General features: G+C 57.9%; 2 protein-coding genes across 4 annotated transcripts in view; both read right to left on the bottom strand.

Annotated features, from left to right (window-relative positions):
• ARHGEF17 (Rho guanine nucleotide exchange factor 17) overlaps positions 1-6250 on the bottom strand; it is a 29228-nt gene extending 22978 nt beyond the window's left edge. For both annotated transcript variants that reach the window (XM_036404196.2, XM_036404197.2), the window contains exon 1: positions 3320-6250. In XM_036404196.2, coding sequence (XP_036260089.1) covers positions 3320-6250 — 2931 coding nt within the window. The remainder of the gene's footprint in view (positions 1-3319) is intronic.
• A 2664-nt stretch (positions 6251-8914) lies between these two features.
• Positions 8915-16415, bottom strand: P2RY6 (pyrimidinergic receptor P2Y6). 2 transcript variants are annotated; one of them, XM_036404202.1, is made up of 2 exons: positions 16406-16415; positions 8915-11200 (listed from the first exon to the last, which is right to left on the bottom strand). In XM_036404202.1, exon 2 carries the CDS (start codon positions 11143-11145, stop codon positions 10156-10158), a length of 990 nt encoding a protein of 329 aa, XP_036260095.1. In that variant the 5' UTR covers positions 11146-11200; positions 16406-16415; the 3' UTR covers positions 8915-10155. The 2 variants fall into 2 exon arrangements, with proteins under 2 accessions (XP_036260095.1, XP_036260094.1); XM_036404201.1 differs by lacking the exon at positions 16406-16415 and adding an exon at positions 16199-16259.
• Between the last annotated feature and the right edge of the window lie 405 nt (positions 16416-16820).

Below are 16820 nucleotides of genomic sequence, written 5' to 3'. Positions count from 1 at the left end.
CGGGAGGGAGGATGCTGGGGAGGAAATTTGCACAAGCTTCCCTGGGAACGTGACCCCGCCGTTCCCTGCGGGATCCCCTCCATCCCTGATGGCTTTTCCGGGGTGCGGCCGCCTCGCTCGGGACCGGCAGGTGGGGAAGGCCACATTCCCACGACTCCCCTGCTCCCCAGAGGTGCTATATTTAAATCAATATTTTCCTGTTTAATCCGAGTGCTGCTAAGTCAACAAACACAGCAGGACAGCGAGCATACCTAATTTTCCATCCTCAGATGGATTCAGCCATGGGGGGAAGAGAGATCCAAGGGGTTGCCAGTCTGGCATCCCGAGCAGCAAATGGACCCCAAATCCATCCCAAAAGTATCCTAAATGCATCCTGGCTTGTTGCTAGGCTCTGTGGGGCTGCACACAGATGCACACACATTGTGTGTGCTGCCCATTCCAGCAGCTTTTGGGATGCTGGAAGCAGGGAAAAGTCTTTACCTTGAGTTTTGGGGTTTTTTTCTCCCACAGGATCCGCCAGAGTGGGATGTGCTGCTAACAACCCCCAAGGAATTAAAAGCCTGGTGCCCATCATCAGGCACAGGGTGAAGGAGTTCTTCTGCCCCCAGCATGAACTGGATGGCTCCAGCCCCATGGAGAATTGCTGGAAAGCACCCAGGACAAACAGTGCTGCCCCCGAGGGAGAACACCACGTTACCTCTCTGGGTGGGATGTGCACCTCTGCCAAAGCCACCACCAAACCATGGGAGCTGGGAAAATACCCTGTGGGGAATGATGCTGCAGGAATACTCAACCCAAGGGGAATATCTTGAGGGTGAAATATTCTGGGAGAGAATATTTTAAGGGAGCATCACTCCAGAGGTGCCAGACCCCATTATGAATCCCTTCCCAGTACAGTCTGCTGGAGATGGACACCTCCTCACCATCACCACCATAATAGAAGATGGATGCTCCCATCCCACAAAATTCCCAAGTGGATGTGGCCCTTTCCCCATACAGACTCACGGCTTCACAACACTGGCCCTTCCCATTGAGTTAGGGAGGGAAAAAAAATCTGAAAGTAAAAAATAAAGGAGATTTCTTCTCTGCTGGTCAGGGATAAATCCCTGCTCCCAGCCAACCATCCCAGTGCCAAGTTATATCCGGTCCTCAGTGCTCTCACTTAGAATTAAAGCAACCCCCTTGCTCGGTCCCCCTCAGGCCCCCCCCAGGCAAAGCTGATGCCATCTGAAATAAAACATCCCAGCTCCACCATCTAATAAATCAAAAGGAGAAATAAAAATCCTGGTTTCAGTTAGGATATGGCTGGAGCACAAAGAAATCCCAAGGCAGGAGAGAGATTTGAAGATACAGCTGTGGTGTTGCCCTTAAAAGGGAAAATTCGCACCCTGTTCCCCGGGGCCGGAGGGTTCAGGCAAGGTGAGGAGCAGCATCCCCAGGGTCTGCTTCCACAGGGTGGCTCATCCACCTGAGGACATGCTCAGCCAAACAGGGCTCCCAGCTGGTAAAAATCCACCCCAAATCACCCCAAAGTTGGGATCAGACCAGGGCTGGGGGTGTATCGGGGTGTGGGGTCAGCAGAGCATCCCTGATATTGGGGCCATCAGGTACCGGCCCCAGGACACCACAGGGACCTGCCTGAGTAAGAAATATCTCTCTATAAATTATTGAGATAAACCTATATATTATATAAACTAAACATATTAATTATTTAGAAATGCCACTAGGTGCACAGCCTCATCTTGGGGACCTGCCAATGTCCCCACGGCGGCAGCAGCCAAAGCTCCAGGAGGTTCCTCATTAACCCATTTTAATTATAATGCTCGATAATCAGAACATTTTCAGCCCACGATCAGAGAAGACAAAAAAACCTGAACTGGTCCATCAGGCAAAAAATGTTGCCAAATATCCCCCAAATTCACCCAAAACATCCTCAAGGATGTTTTACACAGTGGCCAAGAGTGGCCATGCTGTTCTCAGCCACCAACGGTTGCTTCTAGCAGTGGGGACAACAACAGGAGAAGGAGCTGAATGGGGAGCAGAAATCCCTGGAGAATATTTTGAGGGGAATGTTGCTGCAGGGATGACATATTCCAAGAGAATAACCTGGGGAAATGATGCTGTGGGGATGCCAGACCCCAGGAGAACCTCCTGGGGATGATGATGCTGCAGGGCTGCTGGATCCCATGAGAATATCCTGTGAGGAGGATGCCAGATCCCAAGAGAGTACCCTGGGGGGAAGCTGCTGGGGGATTTTGGGAGGATCCAAAGAAAAGCAGCCTCTCTCCACGTGGCTCTGCCCTGGCCAGCAAGGGTTACACCGCCGGGCTCAGCCCCGGGGACTTCACGCTTGGCTGCCAGCAGTGGCTGCTGGAAGGGAATGGTCCAGCCCATCCTCTTAAATAGGTTTGGAGCAGGGGAGAGAGCCCTGCCAGCGTCATTCCTGAGAGCTCTCAGCAGATCCCCCACGGGAATGGGTATTTCTGGGCTTCTCCCAGAGCTATTAAAAGCCCCGTGGGTGCTGGCACTGCTGTGCTGCAGCAGGAGGTGATGCTTCCAAGCCCTTCCCGGCACAAACACCCGGAGTGATGGGAACCCAAGTCTAGCTTCAGCCAAGGGGCCAGCGATGCCAAAAACCCATCCCAAGAAAGATCCCAAAGCATGCAGCTGTGTTTCAGGGTGAGCAGAGCACCTTCACATCCCCCAGACTGCGCCAATTCTTCCCCAGAGAGGATCAAACTTTCACCTATCAATCAAATATTCAGTGCATGCACAAAAATATTTTCCCTCTTTTTCCCACGCACCAGCGTGGCAATGCTCATGATCCCAAGTAGAGGGATGGTGGTTTTTTGGGGGGGAAAATGCAGTTTTGCTCAATAAGGGGTGTACCATTTGGATTCCCAAGCAGAAGGATCCTCTCCCAGCCTTCTCAGCCAAGGAAAAGGCAATGTTTGGTTCAGCATCTCAGGGATGGTCAATTTATCAGTACCTTATATCAGCACCACTGAGAGATGTTATATATAAACATAATAGATTTCTGAAACCCTCTTCCACCAAAACGTGGTGCTATTTAACCTGAATAACCTGAAAGCTGCTTTTTCCCATCCAAAAGTCACCTTTTCATCAGGGAGGTTGCCCCAACAAACAAGAGCTCATCCCCTGGGAACCATCAGAAAGGGCTGGGAGGGCTCTTGGCCCACCCAGCAGTGCCTCTGCAGATGGGAATTTGTCCATCCACCACAAGGGACACATGACAGACCCCAAGGCCACCAGTGCTTTGGATGAAACAAAGGTGCTTTCAGGATGGATGGGCACTTACCACCTGTGGCTTGGTCCTGGGGCCGTGTTCGTCGGGCAGCCGCGAGCACCGGGGCAGCCGGGGCGGTGGGGCAGCGGGTGGCGAGCGGGGGCCATCCCCAGGAGCGGGGGACGTGTCACCTGAGTTGAGGGCCAGCATGTACCGCTTGGTGACATCCTCCAGCGAAGGAGGCTGCAGGGTCGGCAAGGATTTCCCAGGTGAGCGGCCGGCGGCCGGCGGAGGGAGGTGGCCGTGGTGGCCGGAGGGGACGAGCGGCTCGGGGACGGCGATGGGGACAAAGGTGGCGGGCTCGCTGGTGTGCCGGACGTGCTTGGTGGCCGGGCGGCTCTTGGCGAGGACGGCGGGCGCGGGGGGCGGCTGGTTCTCCTGGTGAGCCGCGCGGTTGGAGCGCTTCTTGGAGCTGCGGCGGGCGACGCGAGGGGACAGCACCTCGGCCAGCTTGGGGTCAAAGCCGTAGCCGCGGCCAGTGCCTGGTGCCGCGGGCTGGGCAGAGAGGATGGGCTCGCTGCTGGATGGGGGAATGCTGGCCTCCAGCTCGCTGATGGCCTCTCCGGGACCCTCGAAGGTGCCAGGTGCCAGCTCACCACGGCGGCTGGGGTCGCTCAGTGACTTCTTCTTGATGGTCTTGCCGTTGGCCTTGTCGTCGCCCAGCTTGGCCATGGCGCCGGGCTGGCTGACGATGGTGCGGATGAGGCTGCTGTAGTCGCGGGGCCCATCGCTGCCCAGGGACAGGTCGCTGCCCGCGCTGCCCGCGCTGCCCGCGATGGCGGCGGGCTGGGGGATGCCCACCTTGGTGCTCAGCGAGCCCAGCAGGTTGCTGTCGACGGAGAAATTCTTGGCCTCCTCCGCCACCGAGCATCTCCGGTGAGGCATGGGGTCGCTGAGGGAGCGGTAGGGCTCGGTGCCACCCTCGCTGCCGCCCTCCATCCCATTGGCGCCCGCTGACGGGAACTTACGTCGGCGCCGCAGGCTGCCAGGGGTGCTCGGAGTCTCGGGTTTGCCAGCTGGAAGGTCTTCGACCGCCGCCACAGGGTGAGCGGGCAGCGGCGTTTCGGAGCCACCCGCTGCCGGCCCGGCACTGGGCAGCATCCAGGCGTCCACAGCCTCGTGCAGGCCTTGGAAGGGCATCCCCACGGGCTCTGGCTCCGTGACGATGCCCTCGTCTGTCACGCTCGACTCGTGACCCGACAGCTCCTCCACGGATTTACTGTGAGTGAGGTTCTCCTCCAGCTCCACGTCCTTCAAACACCGTGTGCTCTCCACCTGTCCCCGAAGGGTCGCGTCCGTCGTCCCCATCATCGGTGCCACCACCTCAGCGCCCTCCACACCTCCGCTGTCCTTCTGCTCAGTGGCAAAGCCATAGTCCTGCTGCGAACCCATCCTGCTGATCTTCTCAAACACCTGCCTCGCCTCCTGGATGTACTGGTCCTGGATGACCATGGGGAGAGGGTCCTCGTCCCCCTGCTGTCCCCCACCTGGAGCCACCCGGGCCTGGCTGTCCGTAGAGGCCAGAAGGAGCTCGGAGGAGCTCTGCTTCATGGTGCTCTGCAGGAAAAGCCGCCGTGTCCCGGATTTTTCGGAGCAGGTGAAGGATTTGGCGCGACGTAAAGTGGCCGTCAGGTCCTTGAGTGTTGGCCGCTCGCCCGGCGCCCAGCGGGTTTGGGGATGAGCGGCACCGCAGCCACCTGGAGAGGAGCTGGCACCGCTGGAGCATCCATCAGAGCCCACATCAAGGCCGATCCTCACCCCTTTCTTCTTCACCTTCAGCTCTGAGAGGTCCGATTTGAGGAAGCTGAGCAGAGTCAGGGTCTCGGTGGCTATGTCGGGGTTGGACAAGGACTTGCGGTGCTTGGCCCGCTCCCCTTCCAGCCCTGGCTGGTGCAGGCTCTCGCTCCCATGGTCTGGTTTTGCCTTGGCCATGCTCTGGGGCAGCTTGGGGCGGACGCGGACCCCCGGCTGTCCCCAAGCCAGGCCATCACTAGCCCCGAAACTGGGCGATCGATAGATACCATAACCCGCCTGGAGAGTCCGTCCTTGGCCGGGCCAGCAGACTCCAAACTGCTCCTCTTCCTTCAGCGTCTCCGTGCTGGAATAGCGACTGCTGCTGCGTGACCCGCCGGGGCTGCCGAAGGGCAGGATGTTCACCTTGGAGACGCGGGCCACCATGGGCAGCGGGTGGCGGGGGACCACCCTAGCGCAGCCTTCGGCCTCGGCATCGCCATCCTCCGTGCCCTCCTTCTTCTTCTTCCGTGCGGCGCGGGGCCGGAGGGCAGCGCTCTGCCCCTCGCCTTCGCTGCCCGATGAAACGCGGGGAGAACGGGCCGCCGCGGCTTCATCGTCCCCGTTGGAGCGGGGTGATGGGGAGGAGGAGGGTGGTTGCGGTCGAGCCGAGTTATGCCAGGAATGCGGGCCGGGCTCCGGCGGAGCTCCGCGGGGAGAGCGGAGCGCCGGGTGCGGGACGCGGCTGCGGGGCGGAGGCGGCGGGGGAGCTCCGCGGGCGCTCCCGCTCCCGCTCCCGCTCCCGTTCCCCATCCCATTCCCGGTGGCCGCCGTCGGCTGCCGGCAGCTTTCCCCGAAGAGTTTCCGCATCGCCGGGACGCTGGGCCAGCGCGGCGGCTCCGCGTTTAACCCCGGGCCCGGCGGCGACGGCGGCGGCGGCGGGGGCGGCGGTGGAGCCGGGGACGGCGGCTGAGCCCCGGCATGAACCGGGCCCGTCGGCTCGGGCTCGGTGAAACGAAGCGAAAGCTGCCGTACCGACGGGGCCAGGCTGCCAAAAGCCCGGCCCGGTTGTTGCTCCGCGATCGGCGCTGAAACTTTCCTACCCGGGAAGAAGAAGGAGGAGGAGGAGGAGGAGGAGGAGGAAGGCGGGGAGGAGGCGGGCAGGAGGCACCGAGCCGCCGCTACCCCCCGGCCGCTGCCCCCCTCCGCCATTGTCGGTGCCCCCCCGCCGCCGCCGCCGCCTCCGCCCGCCCCCCGGCCCCGCCGCCGCCGCGCCCCGGCCCCGGCCCCGCCGCAGGCACCGCCCGGCCCCGCTCCTCCTCCGGGCTGCCGGCGGGCTGCATCCCTCCCGCTTTGTTTTCTCTCTCTCTCTCTCTCTCCCCCCACCCCCCCACCCCTTCTTTTTTTTTTTTTTTTTTTTTTGGCTTTTCCTCCTCCCTCACCCCCTGCTTTTTTATTTGTTGCATTCAAATAAACTTTCCTCCCCGGAGGCGGGGTTTGCTCCCGCAGAGGGGGAGGGTTGAAGTTTTGCTCCCTTTTAAAAATTATTTATTTAATTTTTCTCTTTTTTTGTTTTTTTTTTTTTTTCCTTTGGAGGGGAGGGGGGGAGAGGAAGGCGGCTTTACCGCTGCCCTCTCGCTCCCGAGCTAAGCAGGAGCACCTCGCACCCCCCTGCATCTTTCACCCCCCTCCCGCATCCTTCCTTACCCCCTGCATCCTTTCTTCCACACCCCCTTCCCCCCCGCCCCCAGCATCCTTCATCCCCCTTCCCTTTTATAAAGTGGCTTATAAAAAAGTGGGACAGCAACTTTTTACATGGGCAGATAGTGATAGGATGAGGGGGGACAGCTTTAAACTAAAATAGGGGAGATTTCAGTGGCATTTTGGGAAGAAATTCTTCCCTCTGAGGGTGGTGAGGCACTGGCACAGGGTGCCCAGAGAAGCTGTGGCTGCTTCTGGATCCCTGGAAGTGTCCAAGGCCAGGTTGGACAGGGCTTGGAGCAACCTGGGACAGTGGAAGGTGTCCCTGCCCATGGCAGGGTGTTGGAATTAGGTGGTCTCTTTATGATCCCTCCCAACCCAAACCACTCTGTGATTCCCTCCATCCCTTCCCAGCCTTTTCTTTTTAGGGGGAAACAGTACAAATAACCAAAAATGTGAGTGCCAGTGAAAGATTCTTCCCATGGCAGCAGATGCCTCCAGACCCTGCTTTGCTGCTCATCTCAGGGAGGAGAGAACACCTTGTTCCCAACTTGCAAAGCTCTGCAGGGAAGCACTGCCCCGTGAACAGACTTTCTCGTGGGTTTTAGCAGTGCTTGTCAGCGCTTGCTATTTGAAGCCTATAACCCTTTTTTCCCCCCAAGACAGCAGATTTATCGCTGGGGATGTGAAAAATGAAGGTGGCTGGGATGGCTGGTGGATGAGCTGTGGCCTTGGAGATGTGGATGGGTCTGCAGAGGTGTTCTGGCCATGTAGAAGATATTTCTGGCTCTGACCCCAAGGCACAAAAAAGGGGAGAAAAAAAAATCCAACACCTCCTGTAAATGAAATTTTTCGGGGCCTAAAAAGCGCCCGCAGTGATGCCGTGAGATGCTCCACCCCTGCAAGTCTTCCTTCCCTGGCTCTCCCTTCCCACCCTCCTCCCTGCTTCCCTGCTTCCCCCAGGCCTGGGTGTCTCCTGTCCCCAGGATGTCCCTCACAGGTGGCATTTTGGGAAGATTTTATTAAAATTATGAAATTATGCATTTCATCCCCGCTTGGTTCTGTGGGAGCTGTTCCTCAGCTGCTGGCTTTGAGCATCTGGCCAGCAAAGGAGATTTGTTGAAGCCTTCACCCCATTTCTAAGGCATCCCTTTATTCCCATCACTTCCAGGCCTGGTGGTGCCAAGAGAACTGCTGACAGGGCAGGGCAGGACGTGGTGAGATCCAAGGAGAGCTCTGTGTGCTCCCGCCTCTTCAAAAACGTTCCAAATCAGTGATTCCAGTACCAGGAACATCATCCTGAGATTGTTGGATGTTACCACCCGAGCCCATGCAGCCCTTGCAGCCACCACCAGACTTTTTGGAAGCTGATTAAATTTTTCCCCCCCCTCAGAGCTTTATTGTGGTTCGATTTTTCCGGCCACCTCCTCCCATGGGTCCTATCCATGCGCTGGGCGCTCTGATGCTGCAGGGCTCCTCCCTCCCTCCCTGGAGCCAGGTGGACACCCACAGATCAGCCGGATTTCTCCAAATCTAAATACTTTGCGCCCTCTCCTGGGTCCGGATGGCGTGGCCCGGCCCTCCCACTCCGTCACCTTCCTCCGGGCTGGGAAGAGATGGGGACATCAGGCTGGGGTTGTCGCTCCTGCCTTCGCTCTCGCAGCCCCCCAGCATTTTGCCCTTCCATTGCAGGACCCCAAAAATCCATCAGAGGGGATTTTGGCGTGGATGAGCTCAGGCCAAGGGAAAGCACAGGGCTGCCTTTGCCTCCTTCATCACATTCTGTGCCCCAGCCCAGAGTCACTGTCACAGTCAGGACAGGGACACAGCTCCTGCAAAACCAGATGGTTTGAGCTAATGCTGCTGCAGGATCCCTCTCCTTCCCAGCCCAGCCGTGATGCTGAGATCTCTGAGCATCATCCAAGAGCTTGTGACCACTCTGGACACCCTCCTCATCCTCATGACAGCAAGGAGACACACTGGGACTGCCAGCACTGGATGCTTGGGTGCCCAGGTACCTGAGGAGACACTGTGTACCTGCAGGGAGCAGTCAGGAATGAGCTGCACGCTTGGCCAGCTGCAGGCAGCCAAGCTGGAGAGGTGCTCAACCCTGGAGATTGGAAGCAAATCACTTCAATCCACTTGGGTGTGATTATTATAAGCAGACATGAAAAATGCAGTCATCCACATATATATTTATATATATATATACACTGTATAGATACATATACCGTGTTCAGGCAGAGAATTTCTGCACTGCAGAGCCTGGGCTGGGCCACAAACCTCCCTCTGCTCGGATATATTCTATGTCTGTACATACAGTGGGTGTATACACCCATCTGAGAGAGAGCAGGGAGTTAATTCTATACATCCTATATATTAGAGAAGACTCGCAGAGCGATGAGCGCTGCCTCCACCTCACAAATCCCTCCTTGCTGTGAGGGAGCAGCATCCCAACAGAGGCTGGGGGAGCAAAGCTCAAGTCCCAACCCCATGGAGAGGCCAAGCCAGCTGTGGGATGTATGGTGATGTGGCCAGGACACTGAGTAGCTCTCTGTGGAATGCATCTTCCAACTCTGGGTGCTGTGTCCACGTGTGCTGTCTCTGATTGTGGTGGATCCTGGTTAGGAGGTGACAGCAGGGCACCACTGGCACCAGGATGGGCCAGATTTGGGGTGCTGGGCTAAGCAGGGCGCTGGACTCAGATTTATGGAGGTCCCCAGGCAGGTGACAATGCTGCCTAACCCAGCCCATGGTCATGGTTTCAGTGGGAAATCCAGCATGGGTGTTCCAGTTGCCCTGATGTCCCCTTTCCTGGTTCCCAGTCCATCCAGGGTGCTCCTCCGCCATTTTGCAGCACCAGTGAGCTTGTGTCTCTAGCTGGTGTGGCCTCACTGGGGGATAGGGATGTCCCAAAAAGGATGTTTCACTAAAACCACCTGTGACACTGATCTTGAGCTGGAGAAGCACATGGTCCCGTGGTATGGGCTGAACCAAACCCTCCCCAGCCTTCATGCTGTCCCCATCAGGGAATTTTTAATTGAGTATGGGGACAAATCATCCCCGAGCAGCTCATCCTGAGCCAGGGATGTGTCCTCCATGGAACTCCATCTTGTGTTCTGCAGTCCCAGTGTATTTTTATTGCGTTGGTGGCTTGACCACCTAGGTGCTGAGCTGCTCCAGGTGAGCAAGGGAGAGAACACTGGATCTGTGATGGGGTTAACACTGCACCACCGGATGGAGGTGGATCACTGTGGATCCACCACCAGGCTGGAGATGGGCTGACAGTGCTGACAGCTTGGAGATGCCATCCTCCTCTCCTCCAGCACGTCCCCGGTGAAGCCATCTCCGCTCCGTGGAGCTTAGAGCCGAAATTGCTCCGCGCCTCGGTGGCACCGAGGTGGCCTCGTCCTCGCCTAGGAGCCGTAGGTGACACAGTGGTCGTGGCGCCACTTGGAGCTCACCTTGTCGAGGAGGTAGCGCGTGCTCTCGCGGAACTTGCGCTGCGTGAAGTAGAAGAGGATGGGGTCGAGCACGCTGTTCATGCTGGCGAAGGGCCGCGTGCACTTGTAGGCGATGGCGAAGGCCTGCAGGGCCGGGCAGGGCAGGGTGGGCGAGGAGCGCACGATCAGGTAGATGGTCTTGGTGAGGTGGAAGGGCAAGAAGCTGATGGAGAAGACGATGACCACGATGATGACCATGCGCACGGCTTTGTCCTTCCTCTTGTGCACGGCCAGGCCGATCAGCTCGTCCTTCTGGCACAGGATGCGGGCCATGCTGCAGTAGCAGGCCAGGATGGCCACGAAGGGCAGCAGGAAGCCGGTGAAGGTGAGGGTGATGCCGTAGGGGAAGTAGGCGGCGGAGCGGTCGGGCGCGCTCAGGTCGTAGCAGACCGTGCGGTTCCTCTGCATGCCCGTGGAGGCGAAGATGAAGGTGGGCAGGCACTGGGCAATGACGATGAACCACACGGCCGCGCACACCAGCCACGTCAGCTTCTTGCCCTTCTTCTTGTGCCACGAGGCCAAGGGGTGGCAGATGCCCAGGTAGCGCTGGACACTGATGCAGGTGAGGAAGAAGATGCTGCTGTGCAGGTTGGTGTAGAACTGGAAGCGCACGAATTTGCAGGTGAAGTCCCCGAAAGGCCAGTAGTCCTTCTGGGTGTAGTTGTAGATGAGGAGAGGCAGGGAGCAGACGTAGAGCAGGTCGGCCACGGCCAGGTTGAGCATGTAGATGGTGCTGCGGCTCAGCGCCTGCCGTGCCAGCCAGATCTGCCCGATGACCACGGCGTTGAGGGGCAGCCCCACCACGAACACCACCGAGTACACCAGGGGCAGCAGCACCTGCTTGAACTCCTCGTGGTAGGTGCACGAGTTCCTCCCGCTGCTCATGGCTGTCAGGTTGGCCATGGTGGCGTTCCCAGCTGTCAGTGTCCTCTCTGCTGGTGTGGCCCCTTTGTAGCACCTGTGAATGTCAGAGGGGACAGCTGGTGACTTGTCTGCCTCATCAAAGGGTGAACCTAGACTGGTGATCTGCAGGTTGGGGCAACACCCAGTATGCACACAGGCTGGGGATGAAGGGATGGAGAGCAGCCCTGAGGACAATTTGGTGGATGGGAAGCTGGACATGACCCAACCATGCACATGATCCCCCAGCATGGGCACAGGGAAGGGGGATTCTGCCCCTCTGCCTCTGTGCTCAGGTGACACCCCACCTGCAGAGCTGCCCCAGCCATGGGGACACAGCAGAAGGATGTGGAGCTGCTGGAGAGTCCAAAGGAGGCCACAGAGCTGCTCCAAGGGATCCCCTCTGCTCTGGGAGAGCTGGGCTACCCAGAGAAGCCGCGGCACCCCTGGAAGTGTCCAAGGGCCAGGCTGGACAGGGTTTGGAGCACCCTGGGCTAGTGTGAGGTGTCTCTGCCCATGGCAGGGTGCTGGAATGAATCTTTGAGGTCACTTCCATCCCAGACCCTCCTGTGATTCCACAATTCTAAGCCACAGTGATGGATTTAGGCAGAGCGAGTGGGACCGCACAGGACAGCGTGGCGGCCACACTTGCCACCATCCCACGACGCTTTTCCCGGCCAGAAGGGTTTGCACAGGGCCGAGCCGCTGCCAGCCCCCTCCGGCAGAGGAAATTGCGGCAGGATGCTCCGCTGGCCGCCGGCACGGCTTCCTGCGCCTCTGCAGGGGGTGCCAAAGCCCCGCAGCCAGCCGGGCTCAGCCCGGGAGATGCCACCAGCGCCGAGCCCAGCGCGACCCTCGCGGCCGCTTCCAGCCCGAAATTAGCACGGTGACAACGAGCCCAGAGGTTTCCAGTCTAGCCCACCCAGCTCTGAGCAGGGGAGGAGGAGATCTGCTTTCCTCAGGGGCTGAGAGCAGCGTGGCAGATGCGGTGGCACAGCCCATGAGCCCCCGTCCCAGCCCTGGGCAGCGTCTGTCGCCCGTGGGTGCCACCCGCGCCCGGAGGGCTGCAGGTCCCGAGAGCCGCTTCTCCTGCCTCCCCTCCTCCCTGCCCTGCCCTGCCCTGCCCTGCCCTGCCCTCCCTCCCGGCTGGAGACACAGCCCCCGCTTCCCCTGCTGCCCTGGGCACAAACCTGCCTGCAAGGGGGTGCCCACTGGGAAGGGGAAACTGAGGCAGGGAGGGGGTGCCCAAGCTCCAGCCAGGAGCATGGGGCACAGGGCACCAGGGAGGGAGAGACAAACGAGTCCAGGGGTCACCCCGTCAGCTTGTACCCCCCAATTTCAGGTGTCTGGGGATTCAGCAGTCCCCAGAGCACAGCCCAGCCATGGTGTGGGTGTTGGGGACACAATTTTGGGGTTTGTGAATAAGTCCCCTGGCTGCTTCCATCCCCCATATACCCTGCTGAGTCCCTCTGTCGCCTCACTGAGCCCTCATCAGCCCCCAGTGCTCCCCTGCATCCCTCTGAGCACCCCATGGTCACCCCACTGTCACCCCACTGTCACCCCAGCTCCAGGCAGTCCCAGCACTCACCTCTCCCACCTCCAAGCTAATAAATGCTCCAGGGCTGTGAACTTCCCTCTCCCCTGGCTCCCCCCAAAGCTCCCCTGGGTCCCCCCAAAGCTCCCCCAGGACCCAAGGTCATGGCAGCACCCACAGGAACCTCTGTCACCCCCCTCAGTGTCCCCGCCAAGGACATTGGGGACAAGGTGGGTGGGAAGAGGGGTCCTGGGAGTGCCTCTTACATCTTGGGGTGCCCCAGAGTGCTGGAGCCACGGCTCTGCCAGCCCTTGGCACATCTGTGGGTGCTGTGCTCACCCCATTGAGCAACACTTCCCTTTCCTCCTTCACCCCAGGGAATTGGGGAACAGAAACCAGCTGGCAGGAATGGCTCTGCACGGCTGTGGCACAGCACAGATGCCACCAGGGCAGGGGATGCTCCTGCCTCTGGGTGCCAGGATGTGGCTGGCTCACAATTATTTGGGGTTTTTTTCTGTAATTTTTTAAATTTTTCCCCTTGTTTTTTGGCCTCTTTCCCTCATTTTTGTGTCTTTCCTCCATTTTTGCCTCATTTGCCTCGTATTTGACTCCTTCTAAGTTTGGGCAGATGTTGGGGACAGGAAAATCCCCTGGCACTGTAGCACCAAGAGGAAGAAGATGCTCCAGCTGTGCAGGTGCTGCAGTAAAATGAGGGAAACTGAGGCACAGGTACTGAGTTTGAAGTGAACCAGTGTGACCTACACCCCTTTTCAACATATTTTTCCCCCAAAACACCCCTTGGAGATGTTGGCAGGGACCTGATAAGGACCATGCCCAAGGCTACCTAGGTCTTCAGTTACCCAAAAAAAGGAGGAGCAGCCAAAAAAAGAAGCGATCCCCCCAAAAAAATGGCAAATGAGGGAAAAAAACCCTCTTTGTAAGAGGGAAACAGCACCGAACCCCCCTGCTGCTGGGTTTGGGGGGATGGGAAAGCTGGAGGAGAGGAGGAAAACCCAGAACCCCCAGTCCCAGGATGCCAATGCCCACCAATTAATGAAACCAATTAATGAAACCTCACTGAGACCCTCAGCCTCAACCAGTTTCTGTGCCCAGGGCATGTTCCCACCTCATTGTCTATCAGGGTGGATTACCCCAAAAGTCCCTTTTCTCACCCCAAAACCCCATCATGGGAATCCCTGCCAGCTCTCGGGGTGATGGGGCTGGCACCTCTCACATCCATAGGAGCTGGTGCCCTGCCACCTCTGGCTGAAATCCATTGGAAATGAGACTTTCAGGGGGAAAAAAGGGGGTGCCTGTGGTGTTGGGAAGGGTCAGGATGGGGTCACTCTCACCCCAGAGCTTTAAGGTGCCTGCAGAGCAGGAACAAGGATCAGGAAAGAGAAGTGGAGCTGCTCTGTGGCCAGATGGGGAAGAGATTAAAAATAATCACCCGCAGCCGCGAGCTTCCCCCTTCACGTGCCCCCTCCAACCTCTTTGCTTTCAAACCAAGCCCTTCTCAGTGGAATTAGCTTTAATTAATACCCTGCAATTGATTGGGAGGGGGATTCTGGGAACTGGACACAGGTGGGGAAAGCTTTTGGATGTTGCTGCCCTGGAATAGGATGTGGGGAAGGGCTTTGTCCCTTGGAAATCTTCCTCTGTGGTTTATCTTTCCCACCCTGGTCTTTGTGGCTGGCTGGCAGGGCTGGAAGTCTGGGCTGGTGGAAGTGAAAGCTCCAGCTCAGCAAATTTCAAAGAGCATGAAAAGGGAGATGCTCCATCCTGCATGTCACTTGGCCAAAGCCACCACATCCTTATCCCCAAACATCTCCTGGCTGGTGCCAAAATATCCTCAGGTGCCCATCTTCCCAGTGGGGAGCCAGGCTTGGATGTTTAAGGGGAAATCTTCATTTAGTGAAGCCTCACAGGGTGTAACAATGTGGAAAAATTGGGGCAAAATTGGGAATTTTGGTGTACTAAACATGGATTGTTGGGCACAGGGTGGTGGCAGAGCCACTCTGTCCTTGGGTGAGCACATTCATCTTCCCACAATTTGGTGCCCCATCATAAATCAGCACCTCAAGGAGGCTCTGGGCAACCTGGGCTGTGATTCCCTGCTGGAAAGGGAATGATGGGGACAGGGAAGGTACAAGGAGCTTTCCCAGTCTCAGCTGGCCTATACCTCTATGCATGTAACTACAGACACAAATATAAACATATATCTCTATACATAAATACACCTCTACACATCTCTCTACATATGAATCTCACATCCAACCCCATCTATGGCTCTCCACACACATATTACATATTTATAAATAAATAGAAATAGAAACAGAAATAGAAATAGAAATAATATTAGTATATCTCTCTCCACTCACATACACACACATATACAGAAATTTCTACACCCCTACACACAAATATATGTCCCTGAGCACATGGAGTCACACTCATGTTGATACATAATTCCACCCATATATACAGAAATATATTTATACATCTATACACACATGTCTGTGCAGACATGCTCATATATAGGAATATATTTATACCTCTGGAAGTACACATGCACAAATACATATATATAAAAGGTAGAGGCCAGGCTACCTGCATCCACAACAGAAATGCCAAGGAAAACCAGGTCCCTCGAGCAGATTTAAGCTCGATTTATGTGCAATACAACTTCTGGCACAGGGCTGATCCCTATGGATGCCTGAGGGATGCAGGCACCCCAGACCATGGGAGCAGAGGGACAGGGGAGAATCCACCCTGCACCAGCCCTGCCAGGGGGATCATGGTGGGATTTTGAGCCCTGCTCCATGGTAAGAGCTGCCAAACCACCCCAAAAGCAAAGCTTCCATTCGGAGCAGCTCTGGGAGCACCTGCAAACCCCAGCTGAAGCACGGCTGTTCCCTGGATCTGATCCCATTCTCTCCAGTTCTGCCCCATCCTGCCCAGTTCAATTCAATCTGTTTGGGTCCAGTCCTGCCCAGTCTGGCCTCATCCTGCCCAGTTTGGTTTCACCCCGTTGGATCCCATCCTGAGGGGTTCAGCCCTTGCCCTCTCGGGTCTGACCCTGCTCTGTTCACTCTGACCCACTCGGATCCCAACCTGCCCAGCTGGGTCTGACCCCGTTGGGTCCCATCTTGCCCTGTCCAGTCCCATCCTGCCCTGTTCACTCTGACCCATTCGGATCCCGTCCTTTCCCGGTTCGCCTGGTCCCGTCCCCCCTCCCCACTGGCGGCACTTCCCGGCAGCGGGATGTGCCGGGAAGGAGCGGGTTCCCTCTCACCCTGTAAGGTCCCATCCCGCCTGGGTGAGTCTGACACTGTCGGGTCCCTTCCTGCCCGGTCCGGTCCGGTCCGGTCCAGTCCTATTTTACCCAGTTGGGTCTAACCCTGATGGGTTCCATCCTGTCCGGTCCAGTCCTATCCCGTCCTATCCTGTCCTATTCTGCCCGCTTGAATTCCATCCTTTCCCGGTTCTGCTTGTCCCGTACTCCCAGTACGCGGCACTTACCAGAGCGGGATGTGCCGGGAAGGAGCGGCTTCACTCTGACCCCTCGGGTTTCCATCCTGCCCTTCCCAGCCCCATCCCACCCCATCCTGCCCGCTTCACCAAGATCCCATCCTGCCCGGTTGGCTCTGACCCTTTAGGGCCCAGCCTGCGCGGGTCCCATCCCAGCCCGGCCCGGTGGATCCCGTTCCCACCTTTCGCGGCACTTACCGGCAGCGGGATGCGCCGGGAGCCCGCGGCACGGAGCGCTCGGAGCCGCCGCCGCTCCGCCCCGGGGCCGCCCCGCTCCGCCCCGCTCCGGCTCCGGCACCTGCGGGAGCGCCCGGAGCGGGCTGGGGAGGGGTCACAGCTGGACTGGGGCGAGGCAGGGGGCAGAAACAGCTGGGCCAGCATGGGGGGCTCCCAGGAAAACATCTGGCTTAGGATCTTGGGCGAGCATCTGTATCGGGGGAATTCCAACGGCCCCAAAAGTGGGATTTGCAGCGTGGGATGCCCACGCATAGAGAACAGCTGGATTGTCCTGGCCCTGGGTGTCGGGGACAGGGTCTCCCTGCAGCCGAAGGGGTCGATGCCTCCCGTACTCATTAACCAGGCGGTCAAAGCTCCGCGCTTCCTGAGCAGGGCA

This window comes from Molothrus ater, chromosome 2 (genome assembly GCF_012460135.2).
Source record: "Molothrus ater isolate BHLD 08-10-18 breed brown headed cowbird chromosome 2, BPBGC_Mater_1.1, whole genome shotgun sequence".
Classification (NCBI taxonomy): domain Eukaryota; kingdom Metazoa; phylum Chordata; class Aves; order Passeriformes; family Icteridae; genus Molothrus; species Molothrus ater.
This window is presented reverse-complemented; position numbering and strand designations above follow the sequence as displayed.

Bases quoted from the DNA above. Each gene is read 5' to 3' on its own strand.
- P2RY6 (XM_036404202.1), bottom strand. From the start codon at position 11,145: ATGGCCAACCTGACAGCCATGAGCAGCGGGAGGAACTCGTGCACCTAC.